General features: G+C 33.3%; 1 protein-coding gene across 1 annotated transcript in view; it reads right to left on the bottom strand.

Annotated features, from left to right (window-relative positions):
* Window positions 1-23,564, bottom strand: part of NIPBL (NIPBL cohesin loading factor) — a gene marked incomplete at both ends in the record, with an annotated part of 99,704 nt that overhangs the window by 39,211 nt on the left and 36,929 nt on the right. Inside the window, 14 exons of the mRNA XM_084233257.1 lie at window positions 534-623; window positions 3,157-3,300; window positions 4,103-4,235; window positions 5,098-5,180; window positions 6,991-7,129; window positions 9,443-9,543; window positions 9,928-10,008; window positions 10,557-10,708; window positions 11,779-12,010; window positions 14,351-14,437; window positions 17,755-17,858; window positions 19,319-19,408; window positions 19,502-19,573; window positions 19,825-20,022. Of these exons, the coding sequence (XP_084089383.1) occupies window positions 534-623; window positions 3,157-3,300; window positions 4,103-4,235; window positions 5,098-5,180; window positions 6,991-7,129; window positions 9,443-9,543; window positions 9,928-10,008; window positions 10,557-10,708; window positions 11,779-12,010; window positions 14,351-14,437; window positions 17,755-17,858; window positions 19,319-19,408; window positions 19,502-19,573; window positions 19,825-20,022 (1,706 nt within the window). The remainder of the gene's footprint in view (window positions 1-533; window positions 624-3,156; window positions 3,301-4,102; window positions 4,236-5,097; window positions 5,181-6,990; window positions 7,130-9,442; window positions 9,544-9,927; window positions 10,009-10,556; window positions 10,709-11,778; window positions 12,011-14,350; window positions 14,438-17,754; window positions 17,859-19,318; window positions 19,409-19,501; window positions 19,574-19,824; window positions 20,023-23,564) is intronic.

Genomic DNA, 23,564 nt, shown 5'->3' with positions numbered 1-23,564 from the left:
AGCTAATTATTATTGAAATATTTTAACACTGAGTCAGACCTACTAATTTGCTCCTTTTGATTGATATAAACTGAAACCCTGCAATAGTTAGCTGAACAGCTTAGTTATCTCAACATGTTTTGCTTTTCTATGTCACCAATGAACCAAATATTAAAAAGTACTTTATTACATGTGTACTCTTTGCTAATAGTTTATGAATTTTAATTTGAACTTATCTTGTGTACTATCTGGGTCATGCCCACTGTGAGGGCCAAAGATCTAGCCTGGTCTCAAAGATAACCTCTGGAAAGACTTCAAATATTTCCTGTGTCACAGAATGTTAGTATACAACAATAACTGTACCAAAACTTTTAATAAGACAAATCAATTTTTAACCATTTTTTTCCGTTTAGGTTACCAAGTAATCTTTTTTTAAAAGATCAGTATTTCAAACAACTTTTTCTCTTCATGATACTTCTGGATTTTCTTTCAGAGCCACATGTTTGAAGAAACTATGTCTCAAAAAGAAAAAATGAAAAAGAAGAGAATCCTACCACTAATGAAGGGTCAGTCTCAGTGTTTTCATCCAAGTAATCAAGCAATGCTTTTTGCAATTGTTGGATTTCATCTTCACCTCCTGAAACCTAAAAAATAAACCAAGTAAGAGTCAAAAGATATTGCTAATGTACTTTAATAAATCATCTAATTGCAAATACAAATCAAAGGGAAAAAGCTGATAAATTATAAAAGTGAAAATATAAGTATGCAACTAAAGGGAAGAAACACAAGAATACTAATTTTGAGGGGGACCTTTGTTTTATGAACTACATGTCATCTTTCTTTGAAGGTGTTCCTAAGTAGCTGAGATAAAAATTGTTAGAAAAATATGTTAAACCGTTAGAGGTAGGAAGGTCCTACCTAGCACTGATTTTCTGTTTGGATAAAGATAATTCCAATTTTTTAATTCAGTAAAAGGAAACTGTTATTAACTATATTATTATGTATTATAGATTTACCTTGGGATATTTAAAGGGAACATGCTGGAAGGCAAATGTTTTAATTTGTAATCACTGCTTGTGTCTATGGGAGGGTATTCCCTTCTTTCTTTTTCCTAACAAACCTGCCCTTTTAAAAAAATGTAAACAAACAAATAAAACCAAAGTCCAAAATGAACAGTGAATTGTCTCATGTCTACAGCTTATATTTCGCAGTTCTAGGGTTACCATGCGAAATTAGGCTAAATACATGGTTTAGAAAATATCTGAATAGAAAACCCAAGTTCAAGAATCCAAGTTCTGGGGCCTCTCCTGGTGGCGCAGCGGTTGAGTGCTGGGCTGCGAGGCTGCCCGCAGCCTCTGCAGCGCCGGTTTGATCCCCGGCTGCCAGTAAGGGTCCCACATGGTACAATAGACCTCTCCTGCAGCACCCCCTGCTCCCCTCAGCAGTGTATTTCATCAGTCTGCCTGTTCTGTTTCCCGTTCCGGCTCTGGCTGATTCTCTCATCCTCCTGCGCTTCTGACTGTACCCAGTGCTTGTATAAATAAATAAATAAATCTTAAAAAAAAAAAAAAAAAGAATCCAAGTTCTTAGGAGTGGGGTGAAATGGAGACATTCAGAAACCTGTCAGAGCACTGTAAACTAATACATTGTAAACTTTGAAAAAGTAATTTGGAAGTATGTCAAAGCTAGAGAAAAATTTATGAATGATCCCTCCTCCCTTTATGTTTTAAAGTGTTCAATCTACATGGCATATGTGGCAAATAAGAGATTCTAGGTATTCTCTAGTAAAACTGAAAGTAACCTAGTCCCTAGATCTTGGTTTCTAAATTACTATTTTCTGATAAAGGAAACAGCAGGCCTTCTAAATGGCTGATTCCAGAACTGAGTTCAAGAAAGTAAAAGACGAGGCTGAAACACCTTGTAGTACACAAGATGAAAGGGAGCCAAAAGAATGCTGGTAACATGTCAAAAAGAAAACAGCAAGCTTCAAGGGGCACTCAATTTGAACACTGAAATAATGATAGCAACAAATTATAACCTATTAAACAGAACAGAATGGTAACATTATTTTAGATGGTTGTGCTACCTAAATTTAAGGTCTTGCCTTTGATACTTGTATTGTGGACATTTAAGTGAGAGTTCTTGTTTGTAGAAAATGTATATAAAGTAGTGGATCTCAAACTTCTGCATTCATTAGAATTGCCTGGGGGGTTTGTTAAAACAGATTTCTAGGCCTTACTCCCAGAGATTCTCATTTGGTAGGTCCAGGGAAAGTCCTGAGACGTGCATTTCTAACAAATTCCTAGGTGATCTTAATGTTGGTGCTACTTACCCATAGAATCACACTTTCAAATTTGGGAGGAATGGGACATCATATTTGATAAAACAGTTCAGAAAAAAACACATATATGGATACACATGCATATATGTTTTGAAAGAGAATGATAAAGCAAGTGTACATTTTCAACAATTAAGGAAATTTGGGCAAAAGGTTTATGAGAGCTCTTTGCACTAGTTTTATAACCTTTTTCTAAGTATAAAATTATTTAAAAATACAAAATACATTTTAAAAATTTGAGGTATTTCCAGTGGTCACCACAGATATAGTTATGGACATTAAAAGAGTAGAAAGAGTAAAAACAGTTGTATATGGTAGTATTAAAGATAATTTGCCTATCAATTTAATTAAGTAGCTTTTAGTAGTACTACACTTCACACATACTTAGAAAGTGAAGCAATAAAATATACCCCTCAATATGAAATTGAACACATAAAATGAAAAGAAGGCATCTTCATTACTCACAATATAAAGATTACACAACATTTACAAGTTACAAATAAATTAGACTGGACATAGTAAATCATCATCTCAATAAATTAAAGATTTCAATAAAACTTATGTTAAACCAAAGAGAAAATAGCATCATACACACTCATAACAATAGTTCGAAAAAAGAAATTAAACTACTGATTTGTTTAAATCATATGAAAGTTCCTATTAGACATAATTCACCATAAAGTCTTAAATTTTTATGTGGAGTTTTTAAAAGGCTGCTTTTAGAAGTACAGTTCTTATTTTGAATCTACAAAATGAAATGCACACCAATACAGGAGAACACCCAAAGACAGTACTTAATTATTACTTATCCTCATAATTTTATTTCTTTATCTCAATACCTGTTTTAAAATTCTTTCTATAGACCCTTGATCCATTTTGCTTGTAACAGCATCTTTCCTCAGTCGTGCAGCAACAGTTCCAAGGTAATCAAGAGATGCTACTCTTAAAGCCATCTCTGTTGACTTGTTACTGAACTGATGAACCTACACATCAAAATAAAGAAGCTTTTGATTAAACTTAACTGATTTATAACAACAGATATCATAGCAATTTGTCGTATAAATTTTAAATCAATGTTACATTATTTGAAACTTTTTGGGTGATATTTTATCATAAAGTGATGGCCTTTTGAGTTTCTAACATCTGAAAATTTTCATTAAAAAATATTACACAATAACATTCTTAACTGCTTATATGTACATATGTTAAAAAAAATAGGGTGGAATACCGAAGTCCAATGAAACCTAATCTTGGTTTTAGAATAGTATTAATATATTTTTCAGTTCACAGAAAGTTAAGGTCACAAAAGCTTTGTAATAATTTGTATTGTACAAGTTCAAATGTAATTTAAAAATAGAGAAATCACAATAATATATCTTTGAGTTTCCCTGCTATATTAGATGAAGAATAGTGTCATGTTTTTGACACTTGTCATGTTCTCAACGATGAGAGTTCACATTTATCAGTTTCATGCTTTGAATAAATTAACTATAACTTATGACTTAGTGTTGTGATGCTTTTAACTAATACAATTCTTGCAAACCCCAACAAGTAACTTCAAAACATTGTTATCTTATGTAATGAAATGAAAGCATCAAGTCACAAGATTTCAGTTTTCTACAAGGTACTGACAATATTGTGTACAGTTATGCACATGCAAAAATAAAGATGCAATGGTCATATTTCCTTACACATTTTTAAAGAATTCATCATCTGTGAATCAGAGTACATCCTCATTATGTTGTCTTCTAGTAATCTAATAATCTTTAAAGGCTATACTCTTACCAACAGTCTCCCTAACAAACTAAGGAGTAGTTCAGCAGCTGGCCATTCAGGCTTATTGACTGTTGAAAGAAGGTCCTGAACAAAATTTTCAAATAGTGGTCTGTAATCTTCTTCACCTTGTTTACTACCACATCTGTTCAAACATAAATAATAAAAAAGCTGTGAGTTTAGGTGACATGTTAACCAATGTGACTGAAATTTTGTTAACAAGTTTTCTTTGTATTTAATAACAAGGTATAAAAGATGCATTAAATAAATATAGTTTAAGATCAATCTATTTCTCAAACTTAATTTTCCTCCACATTATAGGAGATTCATTTATTAACTAGTGTTAACATTACTCCCTGACAAGTGTAACACATTTTAAAAAAATTACCCATTTTGTCTCTATGAGATTACTATAAATTCTTAGGAAAGCTAAGTAAACTTCTGTCCATAAACTGATTTGTTCAATTAGAATGCTCCAAAATTTACCAAAGGAAAATTATAGAATTTCAATTTAATTTTTGGAGCCCAGCACATAAGCAATTTAACAAAGATGTATATTTTTAATACTTTAATTGTCTCATTTTTATTTTTTTATTATTATTTTAAAGATTTATTTATTTATACAAGAACCAGGGTACAGGCCAGATTCGCGGGAGGTTGAGAGGATTCGCCAGAGACAGAGTGAGGCACAGAACAGGCAGACTGACAAAATAACCTGCTGAGGGGAGCAGTGGGTGCGAAGGAGAGGTCTGCCACACCATATGGGACCCTCGCCAGCGGGCCGGGATCAAACCGGTGCTGCAGAGGCTGTAGACAGCCTCACAGTGCTGCACTCAACCACCTGTGCCACTAGGGGAGGCCCTAATTGCCTCATTTTTAAATATTAGGAATCAAGGGCTAGGGAGACACACTGAAGGTTCAGAATAGATTGCAGGAAATTAAGCTTTTACTTAAATGAACTTCTCTCTATATTACTGAAATTAAAAATCAGAATACGCAATTCTCACTTTTTAAGGAAGATGGAAAGGAAGTTTTGGGCTGTTCGCATGGCTGTTTCATAAGAGTTGGTAATGACAACATCTTGGTCAACCTAGATTGAGAAAAATGAATTTATACAGGTATAGGAATTAAACAACAACCAAAGTTATTTGCTATCACCATGTTATTACTGAATAGAATTAATACAGTTAAACATTAAAATGCTTAAACTATTGCTATATGTATAAAAGAGAAGCTATAATCAGCACACTAAACATGTTTTAATACTATATAAAAACAAATATAATTGTAGTTTTTTTAATAAATAATAAATTTTATTTTTATATTCCCCATACAATTGCAGCCCCCCCTAATTGTAGTTTTTTTAATTAATAATCCAAGAGTGACAAATGTGTTAACATATGTAATATTAATAGTGTTTATTATGATCTAGATTAGAATAAGAAGAAATTATACGAAAATACAAAAGAATTTAGAAGAAGCATTTTACACTCAAAGTTTATGAAACACTGGAATATAATACAAAAGAAAAATTCAATGTCTTCATTAGAAATATAGAGACTGGAAGATAGTCAATTCTAAGTTGTGGAAATCTAGGAAGTGAATAATGAAAAAGGGCTCAAGTTTACTAGCAACCAGGCTAATGTGAAATAAAACATTTCAAAAACAAAAAGAATTTATACCGGAACACTACCTCATTAAACAAACTGGCAAATTCTAGTATAGCAGGAAAAAAATGCATTTAAGTGCTGATTGAATAGTTAATTCTAAGTAAAAATAGAGAAAATCTTGCTTTAAGTTGTGGTATACGACTTGTCTAACCCAACCAAAAAGAACCTGGTATAAGTTATAAATGTATTAAAAATGATGGCCCAGGAATCTAATTTCAAGGAAATGGCTTTACAGTATTGCTGCAAACCAACACTGTTTTGAAGCTTTAGTGAATGGTTAAATCCTTAAAATATCATTTTGAGCCTCCTTTATTTTGGAGGGAAATATGTTAACATTAATTTTGTTTCCAACCACAATTCCTTTGTCAACTAGAATGTGTAAAAATAGCAGATTCTTGGCTTCTGTAGCCCTCCACTTGATAATTTTAAAAATTTGGTTAATACATACTTGAAAAAAAATGCATGAAAAATTGACTGCAATATCACTATATCATCTGCATAGTGTTATAAACACAATTTCTATACCACATTTACGCAGACAGATAAGTAAATAAAGCACTATTGGGGTACTGCTCACCAATGGAAAGGAAGGGAAGAGAGGAGAACAATGGGATTAGTTAGATGAGGGGGAGAACAAAAGTCACCTCAGCTTTTTTGAGATGCATTTTTCAGTTAATTTACCATATAAGTTTATTATTTCACACATACACACTTTTATCTGATTATGAAAGAATAAAGAGATGAAATTATTCTTTTTTTTTCCTTTCCTGAGGTAATCCTATAGAACCTAGAAAAATTATAAATGTTGATGGGGAAAAGCTACAAAACCAGAAACAAATCTGACCTATGAGTTACTCAATAGTGAAGGAAAAATTTCCTTATGAATTGTATTACAATTATATATTATCTATTAATATAGCTATTGTGATATTCACTTTCAGATTCAATGTCTCATATGGATTTTACAACTTGTTAGCAGGCTTGAAAGGCATTACATCACCCACATTTTATAGCTGGAGAAACAAACTCAGATTCAAATGATTCATGTGTTTCATGACTAGGTAGATATAATAGTCAAAACCAGAACTCAACTCTCTTAAGACTTAATCAAGTGCTTTGCAAAGATCCTAAAGCCTTAATGATGAAATTCAGTTTTGTAAGAACGGCAAAGAATACAGGTGCTTCTTCCTATAAAATACAAAGTTATAAAACTTATAAAAGGGTCCTTACTTTTTTATTTGAGTCCTCTTCTGAATTAGAGTCCTTCTCTGATGATGGTAAGTGGACTACACATTGAATGAGTTGTAAGACCAGTGCTGTAACCATCTGAATATACATAGGTTCTCCATCCATATCACTACTGTTTAACCTTAATTAGAGAAGAAAATATTTAAATCACGCAGAGTATGAAGAGAATTTCATTTGCTTCTATCAAAGTGTCAAAATATTTTCTTACCAGTATTTCTAGGCAATATTTCTATCTTTACACCAATATTTCTAATCTTGTTGCTTATAATAGTGTCCTATGCTTAATTTTTTTAAATTTATTAGAAAACATACCAAGTCTATTCATACTTAGGCAATAAAAATTTAAATATTGAAGGAAAAATACAGTATTTAATAATACGAAGTTCTACACTACATATGCACAAGACATTTATAATTTAAAAATATCAAATATTCTGAAAAATGTTATTTAAAATGAGAAAAGTCGATTTCCAAATGCCCATGCATTCTGGTATTCATTTTCTTATTAAAATCTGCTACAAACTCAGTTCTTAATTATCTGTGCTCAAGACACTGTCATAGAATATGAAAAATCAATTTCTAAATCCTTTGTACTAGAGATGCTAAAAAACGTAAGCATTTTTTTATATGTAGATAGCTTTTTTTAGGTTTAATAGGCAATATATGTTTTTACATATACTATTAGTCCAAGAAACTAAAAAGCAATTATTTTACAGAAGACAGTTTTCAAAACAATTTAAATATAACCATTTAGGCCAAGTCAACATATTTAATCACTCAGGATTATTATGATAATAGTTATGACAATGATTATTATGATAACAAAGGCAATAATACTAAGCACAGCCATGGATAACACTCTGTAGTTTCTCTATGCTTAGTGATTTAAAAGTATTTAATCTCCATGTCTATTTTCTATACTGCTGTTAGAATAATCTTTCTGCTCTCTTTCAAAAATATCATTTAATGATTTACTATTGTATAAAGGATTAAGTCCAACTTCCTTAATATGGCCTATATAATTCTCTTTGAACTGCCTCTGATTCTTTTGAGCCATATTTCCTACTGCTTTTCTTTTTTTTTCTTTTTTATAATAAATTTTATTTTTATATTCCCCATACAATTGCAACCCCCCATTCTGACCCCAATCCCTCCCCTCCCTCCCCCCACCCCCCAGAAAGTGTCTCTGGTTCATAGTTTTTTGTTGATTTTGATTTTCACTTTCTTATAGTTATTCATTTTCCTGGTCCCTTATTTAAGTTTTCTTGATTCCTGCTATGAGTGAGACCATCCGGTATTTTTCTTTTTCTTTTTGGCTTATTTCACTGAGCATGATCCCTTCCAGTGCCATCCATGTTGCTGCAAATTGCATGTGTTTATCTTTTTTGAATGCTGAGTAACATTCCATGGTATATATGTACCACATCTTCTTGATCCAGTCATCTGTTTTTGGGCATTTGGGCTGTTTCCAAAGCTTAGCTATTGTAAACAGTGCTGCTATAAACATAGGTGTGCAGGTGCTCTTTGGAATTGATGTTTCTGTGTCCTTTGGGTAAATACCTAGGAGTGGAATTGCTGGATCATATGGAAGCTCTATGTTTAGTAGGTCAAGAAATCTCCACACAGCTCTCCATAGTGGTTGGACCAGTTTGCACTCCCACCAACAGTGCAGGAGAGTTCCTTTTTCTCCACAACCTCGCCAACATTTGTTGTTGCTAGTTTTTTTAATATGTGCCATTCTCACTGGTGTAAGATGGTATCTCATGGTAGTTTTGATTTGCATTTCCCTGATTACAAGTGATGTTGAACATTTTTTCATATGCCTGTTGGCCATTTGCATTTCCTCTTCGGAGAAGTTTCTTTTTAGCTCTTCTGCCCATTTTTTGACTGGGTTATTTTCTTTGTTGTTGTTGAGTCTCATCAGCTCTTTGTAGATTTTTGTGATCAGTCCTTTATCATTAGTGTTGGGTGCAAAAATTTCCTACTGCTTTTCTAAGATCAGTGGTTCTGAACCAGTAATGATTTTGCCCCTCCGAGGATATGTGCCAGTGACTGGAGAAAATTTTTGTTGTTACAAATGAAAAGATGGCTTTTCCTCTTTGTATCTAATATATACAGGTCAGAAATGCTGCTAAGCATCTTGTCATGTACAGGACAGACTGTATAACAATGTATTGTCTGGCCCAAAATGTCAACAACACTAAGACTGAAAAACCTTGTGACAGATCTTTATACTTTTCAATCACTGAACTTCTTTGAGTGCCCTGAATTTGCACTGCCATTTCACACATCTATTCTTCATGCTGCTCTAATGAACTGTATTTCTTATATTTGATCATGAAAATAAAAGTCAGAAAGAAATAATGAAGAATAAATATATGACCGTTACAATATAATGGAGCTCTTCATTATACTTGGTCTTTGCTATAGTTACCTGAAATTCCTTAAACTCCTCTTGCTGGTTGGTAATCTTGCAAGTGAAGTAAAAATTTCTTCCAAAATTAACTGTCTATGTTTTTCATATCTTGAGAATACCTGTTTAATAATTATAAGATTCCAAATTAAGTTTGTTATAATTATTTGAAAACAAAAATACACCATGTGATAAAAAATATTTCAGTAACTTCAATATCAATGATTTAATTTCCTCATCTTTTCTATTATGAAGGATAGCATTCCTTATAGACCTCAAGAGTATACTATTTTCATTTAGATGGGTATGGTTATCTCAGATATGAAAAGTAGGACAAAATTTAAATATTAAATAATTCCAATTTTATTGTAAATATTAAGGAATTATTAAATGAAATATTAATCAGTGTGGAAGATGTGAATCCACGTTAACTTTTGGAAATTCTTATTAAATATTAGTATTGTTTTTATGGGGATAATGAAAACAATGAATTGATAAATACTTACTGCAGTGACTAACTTAATGGCACACAATTGTAGTTCACTGACATTTTCCACAAAAAATGGCGTTATTCCCATTGATGATACCTGCACACATATGCAAAAACAGTAATTAGTCCATATCTCTGGCTAATTTCAGTAACATTCTACCTTATTAAACTCCAAAAACATTGACAAACTTACTGGGAAATACTGAGAGGGTAGTTTCTTTTCCCTCACAAATAACTATCTAGTTTTTCCTCTGCTCTTCAAGTAAGATTAGTACATATGTCCTTCATAGCTGTCATATTAACCTAATCTTCAACTTTTGAGTTATTAAATGCTACAGCAATATAAAGAAAGAAAAAAAAAGTTTGTTGTTCTTGATGAAAACATTCTGATAATTATCACTTCCTCTAAACATATCTTTCAGGAATATAGAGTTTAGAATTTATACTACATTCACCTATCTCTTGTTTCTTTTTAAAACTTCCCTGAATTTTCATTTCTTCTATTTATATGTTAACATACTCTGAATAGAAAAAATTAACTGAGTGCTATTATTATTACTAACAAGGTTATACTGAACTTTGTAAGAATCTCTATTCTTTAACTATTTGGTGTGGAAATATACAAAATGCTTCAAAAGAGCTTACCTGAAGAATTGTTGTATCTGTAAGCAGTTGTATCTCTAGCAATTCTGATAAGCTGCTAACAATGTCACATACTTTATTATAAAGCATCACTATTACTCTCTGTTTATGGGTAGAACATTTGGCCCGTTTTGCCTTTGAACTTAATAAGCCCCCTAAAGTGAAAAAAAAAATTCGAAACAAGGAACATATTAACTTTTCACACTGTTTCATAAACGGTACTAAAATTTTTCTGAATTAAAAGAACACTTTTATTTGGCCTACTTAAAAATACAAACTGACAGATAAAGTTGGCTCTTTATTTAAAAAGAAAATTATAATCTGGGAATATGTATAAAGTAAATATTCTTATAAAAGGTCGTCCGTGGCACGTTTTGGTGGCTATGAAATTTTTTTTTAAAGATTTATTTATTTATGCATACAAAAGCTGAGGTATAGGCCAGATGTGTCTGGGGTGAGGGGATTCACCAGAGACAGAGCAGGGAGCAGAATAGGTGGATCTATTGAAATATACTGCTGAGGGGAGCAGCGGGAGAGACAGGAGAGTTCTGCCATATCATGTGGGCTAGCTCCCTGGCCAGGGATCAAATTCATGCTGCAGTGGCTGCTGGTAGCTTTAGAGTGCTGAGACTAAACCCCTTGTGCCGCCAGGGAGTCCCCAATTCTTGTATCTAAAATATTGATCTTTATTTCTTTTTTTCTCCATTGGAGCAAGACAGTAACATTGTATTTCCCTTTAAGTTAACTTGCAATTATTAAACAACAGGTAGTTAAATACAGATTTATGAACCTAAGCTTGTTCTCCTTCCTAAAGTGTGTATATGTTAACAATTTCACTGTTCATTTATAAAGGTTATAAATAAGAGAACTAATATTAATCTTAAATCCATTTTGCAGATAACTAATATTCTGAGTAATACTAGTGGGGGCTGATAAATGCAACCAAAAGAATTAGTATCTGGAGTTTACCCTGACCAGTAGAAGTTACTTCCATTATGCGGAAATAATTGCTTAATAAATGAACCAAGTATTAGATTAACTAAAAGTTCTATATTTTAGTCAAATCCAAAAATCAAAGCCAGTGTTTATTATAAATTTATATAATTAATAATTATGGTGCCATTTTAATCTATTGCATTTTGGAATCATCCAACATGGTAAAATTATATAACAAATAACTTTGATGTTCTACTCAAAAACAATCGACATAAAATGGTAAACTAACCTCCATGAGGATCTAATCTGTAAACAGGATCATACTGAGGATAAAGTGTATTCTGCAAATGAAATTTAGTGTATTGTATAACTCTTTCGATTACATCCTCAATATATACAGCTTTTGGCATGTTAGGGGATGTCATAATGTTGATAGTTGTAAGACAGGCATCTGCTGATTTTGTGACTCTCTCCATAATAAGGTCTCTCCATAATCTTTCTTCTTCTTCAGTATCATTATTCTATAAAACAGCACATTGTTAAGGAAATGAAAATAAACACACCTATAGTTTTAAAATACATAAACATTATGATATATCTGCTATTCATTAGTGAAAGACAAGACAAAGATTTGATTTGTGTACATGCTTTAAAAATATAAGGAATGAAGTACTACTATGGGATTTAATATTTGTTTCATTGTTTTCAAACACAATATACTCTCCTAATTTCACAACTAGATGACATGTCACTGCAGAAGTTTTAGTTACATTTATGTTTTGTGTACTTTACTCAAATCTATGATTTTAGCTAAAGAATAAAACTATATGTAAATCATCTTGTGTATGTGTTATAAACATTATGATAGTCAAAAAACTTTGTTAGTTCTTATTGGTGTTGTGAGAACAAAGCAAAAATAGCTAACATAGGGTTGAAAGGGGAAAGGTGAGAAGAGGGAGGGATAAGGGAGTAGAAGCACACAATGCACTGTGGTTGACAAATATGGTGCTTTGGTGGTGGGAGTGCTATGATGACTACATTTGAGGGGGGAAATCCTATACTGTCAAAACACTAGCAAGGATGTAAAATAATGGTATTTCAGTAGCAATAATAATAAAAAAATACTTCTATTATATATTTAGTTCTGAAGTATCAACTTTATATTCTAGGTACACTTTCAGCTTATACATTGGGAAAACAGATAAAAAGCATTAATATATGGAAAGCACAGAGGGACTTTCTAATGACTAATGCCCAAAAATTTGACTACATTTTCCTAATTCTAGTTCTCCCTCATTCAAAAAATAAGATTAAGTAACTTTTCTTAGACATTAAAATTTCTTTTCAAAGAATCAGTTAAGGAGGTTCATCATGTATGCTAAATATTACGGCTACCTCCAACACATCAAATAGTGCTAAGGTTTTCAGGAATGAAAATAGTTTCATTAAGCTGAGTCATCAGCTCTCCAGAAGTTTATTCTTTTTTTCTTTTTTTTTAAACTGAGAAAACATAGGTTTACAACGCTGTTTGCAGTTTAGAGGTACTGGATCTTCTCCCTTCAGATGCTGTTACAGAACCACACCCACCACCAAAATACTCATCGTCCTCCTCCATTGTCAGTGTACTCCCTCCCTACTTGACTTTTTCCCCCTTCCCCCTCTTATAGAAGTTCAGATTCTTGATATTTATCACAACTTCTTACTAAAATGTTTTAAACAAAACTTGTACATTAAAGATGCAGTAGATTACGACTACAGATTTCTCCATAATCCAAAAAAGTAATTTAAAAAGAGGACACTAGAAAAATACTGACATATTTAATAGCCATAGAACTACCACTTGAGATTATTTTCTAGATATTTCATTCCAAGTAGATCACTTTGCAATCCCATGGCTTCTGAAGCACAAGAACATGTCACTCATGGGATAAAATCCAGTGTAGCTCATAAATATATATAGTATATATGCATATATGAGAATGAAAGTATATATATCAAAAAGGATTAAATGTGGTTTTTGCCAGACCTATTTGAGCTCTGGACATTTTCTACAACAAATACACTACTTTTGTAATCAGGCTTTTAAAAATAAAGAAATTTAAATAAATCAAAACCTTCCCAAATTCTTACCTCTTATATTAAATGACTATAAACATTAGTGCTTATATTCATTAGAACAGAAATATCAACATCAACTTGAATGTACATGATTTTGAAAGCCTACTGCAATGCTAAGAAAGTAGACTCAGCAATTTACTTTAATTAATTCATAAATCATTATACCATGTTGCTACTGCTTTTGATATAAACATACAAAAATACAATAACAGCTGCAGTTGATATATACTGAGAACTTAGGATGTGGCAGTCACAGTTTAGCACTTTACATGAACTGATTTATTTAACCCTTTCAACAACCATATGTTAGGTATAAATATGGTACATAAGGATCAATGTTTTGGGATACATTAGGAAATCAGTAAAAGGTTTCTATTTCTCCAGGGAAGTTCAAGAAGAAGAATACTACCATCAATCATTTCATAAATGAAACAGCATTTACACACTGATACACTTACACAATGAAGAACATAATGATAGATTAAAGAACAGTCCTTTAAACTGAATTTACATACTTATTGTATGTCAAATCTGTAAGTTAACACTGTAACATTAATTTTGAATATCTAAAAGGTGAAATTCTAAAAGCAATGCTAACGAATGTAACTTGTAAGTAGTGGTAACAAGCTCAGATTAATGACATTTGGAACTTTCTCTATAAATCAAAGTTCCTAATGAAAAATTTATATCTCAGCAATAACAACAATATATGTCAAAATTAAAAGTACAAATATTGAACTTACATGATTTAACAAAGTGGAAAGCTTTGACCCATCCTGAATATTCTTCTCCAAAATATTTAAGACTTTCACAGTTTTATCAGTAGAAAGCTAAAATAAACAACAAATTCTTTCATCAGTCATTGGTAAAAATGATGAATTATTCAAGAAACAATTACCCTCTTTAGGCTATGGAATATAACCCATTACCACCCTCTTGAAGAGTGGGAAAAGACAAAGCTTCTCTCTTTGAAATATGTAAAGAATCACTTGCTCTGAAAGAAGAGCAAACACAGAATGGACACATATACGTATTACTAACTCAGCTCTTACTATACAGCTAATCAAGACTCAGTTTGTTTGAATGTTTGGTCTCTGCACTTCTGGCAGTGACAGTGAACATACATATGAAGACACATACACACATGAACTGTCTCTCAAATTTTCTCTTGTTGACTTAATTATAACTTGGTTTCCACACTATAATGATATTCAGTATCTTAAGTATACTGATTCAGTATACCAAGATAGTATACTGAATAACAGAAGTATGAAAATGTGAATGACAAAAGTTACATTATGTGAAATAATATGCTTTATTTAATAGAAATCTTTTCTTTTAAAAAATATCTATTTAATTTCTTACAAAGGATGCTTTCTCTATTTAAAAAATTAATAGTTGATTTAGAGGTTCTGCCGGGAGACATGTTACTAATCTTCTCTTAATTGAATAGGTTTGCTAGTCTAGTAGGCAGTCAAGGCTTCTAACCATATCAGGCACAAGAGTCAAATGGGAGGATCATTAGAGTAAATGACATTAAGTACATTGTGATTATTTAAGCTTGAATATAGAAGAAAGTTCCCACAAATATTGCTTTAGATAATTTCACAGCAGATGAGACTACTGAGACTTTTGGTAAATCGTCCTACTTTGAAAATACTCAGCAAGTTCACTTGGCAAATTTTAAATAGTTAGAAATAAGTAGTTATGAAACTTATAAAACAAATCCCTATTATCACTCATTGCACATCATAGTAATATCAATGTAAGTAATAGCATCTTAATTCTTGGTTAACTCTATGCTATATATGTATGTATGTCAAATTCATGGGAAGCTTTGTGTCCTGTTCGTGGAAATACAAATTGGAGCAGCAACAATGGAAAATAGTATGGAGGGTCATCAAAAATTAAATACAGAACTGCCATGTGACCTATCAATTCCACTTCTTAGTATGTATCAAAGGAAATAAAAGCACTAACTCAGAAAGTTACATGCACCCCCGCCATGTTCACTGCAGTGCTATTTACAGCAGCCAAGATATGGGAGCAATCAATGTTTATCAATGGATGAATGGACTAAGAAAATGTGGTAAACAGTCATGCATCACTTAACAATGTTTCAGTCAATGGCAAACTGCAAACTTGATGGTGATCTCAACAGATTATACTACACAGCCTAAGTGTGTAATAGGCTATACCTCCTACCATATAGACTTGTGTAATTATACTCTATGGCATTTGCACAGTGGTGACATCACCTAACTATGCACTTCTCAGAATGCATCCCCACATTAAGTGATGCATGACTCTATACACAAAGAACTGTTACTTCACCATACGAAGGAACTCTTGCCATTTGCAACAATATGAATGGACCCTGAGGATATTTTGCTAAGAGAAATAAATCAGACAGAAACAGACAAATACTATGTGATCTCACTATGTGGAATCTAAACAATAACAACCAATACACAACTGAACTCATAGAAAACAGATTGTTTTCCGAAGCAGGAACTGGGGTGAGAGAATGGGTAAAGGTGGCAAAAGGTACAAACTTCAGATATAAGATAAGTCAGTCCTTGAAATTTATGTAAAGAATAGTAACATAGTTAATAAACACTATACTGTATGACTGAAAGTTGCTAAATGCAGATCTTAAAAGTTGTCACAAAAAAATTTGTACTTGTGTGGTGATGATGTAAACTAGATTTATTGTTGAGATCATTTCATACTATATACTAATAATGAATCATGTTTAATGCTTGAAACAAATGTTACATGTCAATTTTATCTGAATTTAAAAAATCAAATTTATGGCACATTTTTACTTAGAACATGGCGCATACATAAATAAGCAAAAAGGAAATAACTGATTATTTTGTAACTAAAAAAATAAAAAAAAATAAATTAAAAAAAAATCAGAATCTTTTCTAGCCAACTTTAAAACTGGGAAATTGAAAAACTAAATTGCTCACAATAAATTCTACAGGTAAACATAATCTTTATTCTCTTAGTATCTTTGAAGATCAAATCATTACTTCTCTATTACAGATCAGGAAATTTATGAATTGGAGTAGAAAATTCTGTGTAAGAGAGCCTGGTTAGAAGAGGAGTTGCATTAAAATTATTTACACAGCAATCATGCTATAGTTTATGGGGTAAGAGATGGTTTTATAAAATCATGGGATGCCGTCTCTTGATGCTGTCACTATTGTTTGAAGTTACTATCATTAACAAAATATTCTACTATTTAATTAGTGCAAAAAAACTATTTAGCAAGACTTCAAAAGAAATAAAACTCAAAAGTTATTATAAAGCTTCCAGCAATGAAACTATGCTTATCAACTGTTTCTGAAACTATACCTTTACTCTTTCACCACTATGAATGACTACAGCAAATATTAAAGAAAAATTAAGTGTATTTTTGCATTGACATAATCTAAATATTTGAGATAATCCAGGTCTTCCATTTTTCTTTCAATATGACTTTCTTTGGAATAATGTGCAGAATGCTACCTTGATTCAAGTTTGTTTGTTTATTTATTTATTTAATTTTGGTGGGACCCTCGCCGGCGGCCAGGGAACAAATCGGCGCAGCCCAGCGCTCAACCGCTGCACCACCAGGGGAGGCCTGATTCAAGTTTATTTATTTATTTTTTTTTTAAATTTTTTTCTAGAGGCATGTCTTATTTATTTATTTATTTATTGTTTGTTTGTTTGTTTGTTTGGTTGGTTTATACATGCACTGGGTACAGTCAGAAGCGCGGGAGGGTGAGAGAATTCACCAGAGCCAGAGCAGGGAGCAGAGCAGGCAGAAGGACCGAAGTACACTGCTGAGGGGAGCAGCGGGCAGCAGGAGAGGTCTGCTCGCCATGTGGGACCCTCCTCTGGTGGCCGGGGAGCAGCCGGGGATCGAACCGGCTGCAGAGGCTGCAGGCAGCTTCGCAACCCAGCGCTCAACCGCTGCGCCACCGGGGAGGCCCTCAAGTTTATTTTTTAAAGAAATAGCTCACTGAAGATTCTCACAAAGCAACCATGAACGTTCTTTTAATTTTTATCTTTTCATAAGCTTCGCAAACTACCTTAAAACTTTAATTTCAAACACTAGTAATTACGTAAATTTATGGATTTGACTTTAATGAGTTACCTTATCCATTATACCCATCGCTTTAATTTTAGCGGATTCACTGCCAAGTTCATTAAGCTGATGTTTTCCTAACAGCAGTTCTTGAGGAATTTCATCATCATCACCTGAAAAACGAAACAAACACAACAATTCATGTGAAAGAAACACTTCAAAATAGTAAACTTAATTTTTAAAATTTCTGGACTCACAAACACATTAAAACAAACAAACAATAATAACCTAAGAGTCTCTGGAAACCTCGAGAAAACCCTGAATGAAAAAGCACAGGGATTTTAATTAAGAGTTCTGTCTAAAATGGGAAGAGATAGAGATATCTTCACTACTTTAGGTATACTGTGGACCCTCCTTAACCATGGTCTTGGATGCTGGAGGCTGACCTGTATGGACTACATCAACAGTCTCCCATGCCCTCTGGCTTCTGTTTGGGTTCAGCCAGTGGGGTGCCCTGTCAGAAGATCAAAGAGAAGGAAAGTGAGGTCAGGGTATTTATATCCCTGACTCCTTCCTTGCAAGGTTTCCTCAGGTTGCCTATGTCCACCGACCAGCTTTTTCCCCCTAGGGCAGTATGCCGTACAACTTTTTCCTAATGAGAAAATTTTGGTGACTTCTTTTTATCCTTGTTTCTGTGAGTGTCAGGGTTGTAATGGTTCCATAGCTGTTAACCTGTTAACCAGCACTACTCTGTCCCCAACATTTGTAATGGATCTCTTTGTAAATAATTCCCCCTCAGATTATCCTGATTTGAGAGTGCCAACTGTCTTCCTATTGGGATTGGAAATGACATGGAAGACAGTTTCTCAGAACAAAACTGGAAAATTTTAGAAATGATCAGATACTCCCTCCAAATACTGCGAAATGTATTAATGATATAGAAGTAATGCTCACAAAACAAACAACTAATGTTTGACGCACAGCTGAAGGTGGCAGATAATTGTTTAGAGTAGTTCTAAACACTATAGAAGTGTTTCATAAACTTAACATTTTAAAAATTTACAAGCAAGATCTTTACATATTATTATAAAAGTAATATATGAATATTACATTAATCCCACTGCAATGCTGTCCATATTAGATTCTATATCACCTAAAAGTCAGGGGCTGGGATATTTATCTTTGCATCACTAGACTTTAACATACTATAGACAAAATAATAAGTATTCAATTAATATTTGCTATTAGGATAAAAGAACAGATGGATGGAGTTCCTATTTTTGCATCTTTATTCATATTAGTACCTTCCTTATCTAGGATCTACTCAAATCTCATCTGTATAAAGGCTTTCTTAATGACTCTAATTAACTGTGATAATTGCAATCTCAGCATTCTTAAGACAATATCTAAAACTTAACTAATTCAGTACTTGATTTTTATACTAAAGTTTTCAGTTTCTTGATAACACAGGATAGACTTTACTCCACAGCTACATTTCAAATTTGGTACACAGATCATGCCTCTGTTTCCTCTATAGTACAATGGCAGAAAGCTAGATACATAGGCTAATAAATATATTTAAAATTGATTTTATATCTGGAGGTAAGAAAATATATTTAAAAACTGCTTTTACCAAATGCAGTAAAATCCATATCTTCTAAGTTGTCTAAAATATTCTCTATTGAGGCTGTGAATCTCTTAAAAGTTGAAGAATCCATCATTTCTGCAACAGAGAAAACAAAGCGAAACTTATATCCACATTTCAAGTGGAAAACAGAAGTTGAACACTGTGAATAAAGACAAACTAAAATGTTACCTTCAGGTGTTAGCTTTGGTTCATAAGCTTTCCTCTTCTTCTGTTTTTCTTTTTTCTTCATTTTTCTAGCAACTAAAATTAACAAACAGAAATACTGAAAGGCAGTAATGACAACTTAAAATATTTCCATTTTCATTTCTTCCTGAACATTAAATACTTAAACAATAATCACTGCTAATCAAAATATATACTTTTGTCTTGATTAAAAATTATTACTTGTTAATAACAGAGGATGGTATCAAAGTTAGATCAATATTCTTCAAAGTTAGAGCCCGAAATTTAAATTGGCTTATGTAAGAAATCCGTTGACACTGATGAATTACCCTCACTAAGGCTGGGAGGAGGAGAATAATCTTCCATGTCAGAATCTGATGGACTTCGGTTTCGATAACGACCACCACCTGAACTCCTTCTTCCTTCATGAGAGTGGCCACTTCTCCTATGATCCCCAGAGCTTCTTCTGTCACGCTCTTCATATTCCCAAGCTTTATCATCATCTTTTTTATGTCGTTTCCTAGAGGCTAGAAGCAAATCCCCATGACAAATAATTTACCTTATTTAAAAAGACAATTAAAACTTGTACTTTATAAATGTCCCACATGTACCAAATGTACTTTATAAATGATAACACTTATTTTAGTGTTATCTATTTAGATTTAAAGGTTTTTACATGAAGTTGCATTGCTAAAAATATAGATAGGAATATTCTAGGAACTGAACCACAGTGCTCATTTTAAAGAAAGGTACTCAATGAGTCAGTAAAGAAAATATCTAAACTTCAGCATTAATTAAGACATGTAAAACAATCTATAAAGATTTTGGATGAGAAATAGAAACACCTTAAAGCATCTAGATTACTGATAGGGAATGAGTTTTGGAGGAAAAGGAAATTTTGAGAAAGTGTTACAGAATATGGGTAACCATGTATAGCAATAATTAACAGCTAAGTTCAACCCCTAACTTAAGTATAATTTCCACACTCTGCTAACCTAACATCACAAGCCTCAAGAGAGAGAATAAATCTGTGTATCTGCAAATACTCATTTAATGAATACAGTTCTCTTAAGAACAGGCTTGCCGAAACCCAAGGAGAAAGCCTTTTTAGATTTATGCATCCTACCTTCAATGCCTCTTTTGAGAGGTCTTAGTACTATGCTAAAATCACCAGTATGGCAGAATCCTCTAGGCAGAATGGGCAAACAAATTTCATCTGACATATCAAGTCTAATCAACTGGTTAAGAGTTGCCTGGAGCATTAGTAGTTGAGAATAATTCTGAGTCTGGAGGAAGCATCATAGTTCAGTAAGAAAGACTGATTAGAAATGTCAGTCCAATGAGAGTTGGAGGACAGAACAAATGACAACTATTTACCACACCTGCTCTTGGGTATCATTAAAACAAAACAGAGAACTGGTGTGCACTACATCTTGGGCAATACATGGGTTGTTGTGGTGAATACTTGTTGCTAACAAGGAAACACTTTCTAGTCTGTTAATCATTTGACTCCCTTGCATTCTGGTGATTGACTTTTATTCTGAATCCCTAAATATGATCAATACATAAAAACTTAAAACTCTTGAATCTCCCACCTGGCTTAGATTTAAGGATGCTAAACTTTGGTCCATGTACCATAAATGCTTGTGCTCATGTCCTCACGTCAACAGCCAACTAAGCTAACCCTTACACACTACCCTAGCTATTCCTACTCAAGATTCTAGTTTGGTTCAGATTCTGCACACCTCTGTTCAGTCTACTGAAAACATAGCAGAGAAGGTAACTTTGTTCCCACTTTTTTGTGGTCATAGGTTTGGCACAGTGAGAACGTTCATAAAAAAACAAAGGTAAACGGATAAATTTAAATATTCAATGATTTTCTTTATAATTCAGTTTAAATTTGAGTGAAATATATGGGGAAGAGGAAGGGTTCTGCCCCTCCTTCCGTATTCTCTTAGTGAGGGGCTGCCTCATGTACTATACAAATAGGCTTGTGTGCAAATACATGTCAGAGAAACAGGTCATTTATGTATATAACATACATGAAAAAATTTTTCAACAAGTACTGAAATGTATATTAAATATGAAGAATGATAACCAACATACAAGCTTCTTCAGAGAAAAGTATCTATGACCTCAACTTTGACTTTAGTCTTTTTGAATTATTTTTTTTAGATTTTTAAATTTTTTTTAATTTTTATACAAGAGCTGGGGTACAGGCCAGAGGCATGGGAGGGTGAGAGACTTCACCAGAGACAGAGCAGGGAGCAGAACAGGCAGACGACAGAAATACACTGCAGAGGGGAGCAGCGGGCACGACAGGAGAGGTCCGCTGCACCGTGTGGGATTCTCGCTGGCCGGCAGGGATCAAACCCACACTGCCAAGGCTACAGAAAGCTTCACAGTGCGGTGCTCAACCCGCTGCACCACTGGGGAGGCCCAGTCTTTTTGAATTTTATTTCACATATTGACTGTATTATTTTTATTGAGATAATGCTGGTTTACAATATTATATATCATTTATATTTTTAAAAGATTTATTTATTTATGCATACAAGAATTGGGTTGTAGACCAGAAGTGCAGGTGTGGGTGTGGGTGAGAGGATTCACCAGAGACAGAGTGGGGAGCAGAATAGTAAGATCTACTGAAACAGAGTGGGTGAGACAGGAGAGGTTTGTTGCACCATGTGGGTTATCTTCCTGGCTGAGGATAGAACTCATGTTGCAGTGGCTGGCGAGAGTTTAATAGCACTGTGTCTTTAACCCCTGTGTCACTAGGAGGCCCCATATTATATTGATTTAATGGCATAGGTTCACACCGCTTCAGATGTATGTTACCACATTTCACCCACCACCAAAACACCCATTAACCTCCAAAAAGACATTCATTTCAAGCATTCAATTCTATAATTGGAAAATGCTTGAAAACCATATAGCTATTAGCAAATACATTCAGGACAGTAATTGGTGGTAATTTATGTAGGCATTAGAGATTTGTTTCCTATTTATTAAACTTTAGGCATTTTGGATAAAAATGGGATGGCAACTTAAAATGACAACCCCTCACCTTTTATGATACATTGTATATCATCATAAGGCTATCAATAGTCCAATTCATTATGACTGGCTTGTGCTTTTCTCATGTCTCTCATGACACTTGAATAAGTAGGAAAGCAGTTCAATAATGAGGTATGTAAAATGGCTTAGATGTTTTCCACCCTTCCTTTCCAAATTTCACTGTACCTCTTTTGCTAATCCTCCCAATAACCTAGTAATTGTACCATGGGTATACAAATACGTGTGGTCCAACTTGGAAAATGACCCTTTGATCCTTCCCCTTATCCTTCAATAAAGAATTTAATGAGAACAACCTGATTAAACTGCAGTAAATCTTAAGTTTCAAATAGTCTCTCAAATCAGTATAATAGTTGATACTTATGTTCTCAGAGTACTTTCACAACTTGCATTGTACTATATTTTACTACATTGCTTTTGTTCCCTTTTTCCCAGTGGGGGTTAAAGCACAGGTTCTCTATTATTAGCTTGTAACATACTAGGACATAGATATAATGGGATCCATGGCTTTAAGATGAATCTATGTGCTTCCATTTGATGAGACATTAATTTCAAAATAAAAAGCAAAGACACTGATGTACTGATGACAAGAGGAATATGTGGTTCTCTCCCCTGTTTTACACTTGGTGAGCATATATGATTATGCTCTCCTTCCCACTTAACTGTGATGCAGCTTTTGAATTCTCATCAATATAGCAAAGCAGGCAGCCACTCTCAAGTTTATGGAGTTGAAATATGATTTGAAATCAATCTACAATTAAGGAACTCCTTCCCCAAGGCTATTCCCTTTAGAAAGGGGCAATGTATCAAGGGAGAGAGAGAGAGGGAAAGTGAAGGAGAGACGTGTATATATAACAGGAAGTGAATTTCTGGGCCACCAAATCTCCTTTCTCCTCTCTTCAGAGCCTATGTTCCCATATACCCAAAATATTCAATTATAATAAAAAAGAATTTAGCCATTGAAATGTAATACATGTAAATACATCTCATGATG

The sequence above is a fragment of the Talpa europaea genome, assembly GCF_964194135.1.
Source record: "Talpa europaea genome assembly, chromosome: 5".
NCBI classification, from domain to species: Eukaryota; Metazoa; Chordata; class Mammalia; order Eulipotyphla; family Talpidae; genus Talpa; species Talpa europaea.
This window is presented reverse-complemented; position numbering and strand designations above follow the sequence as displayed.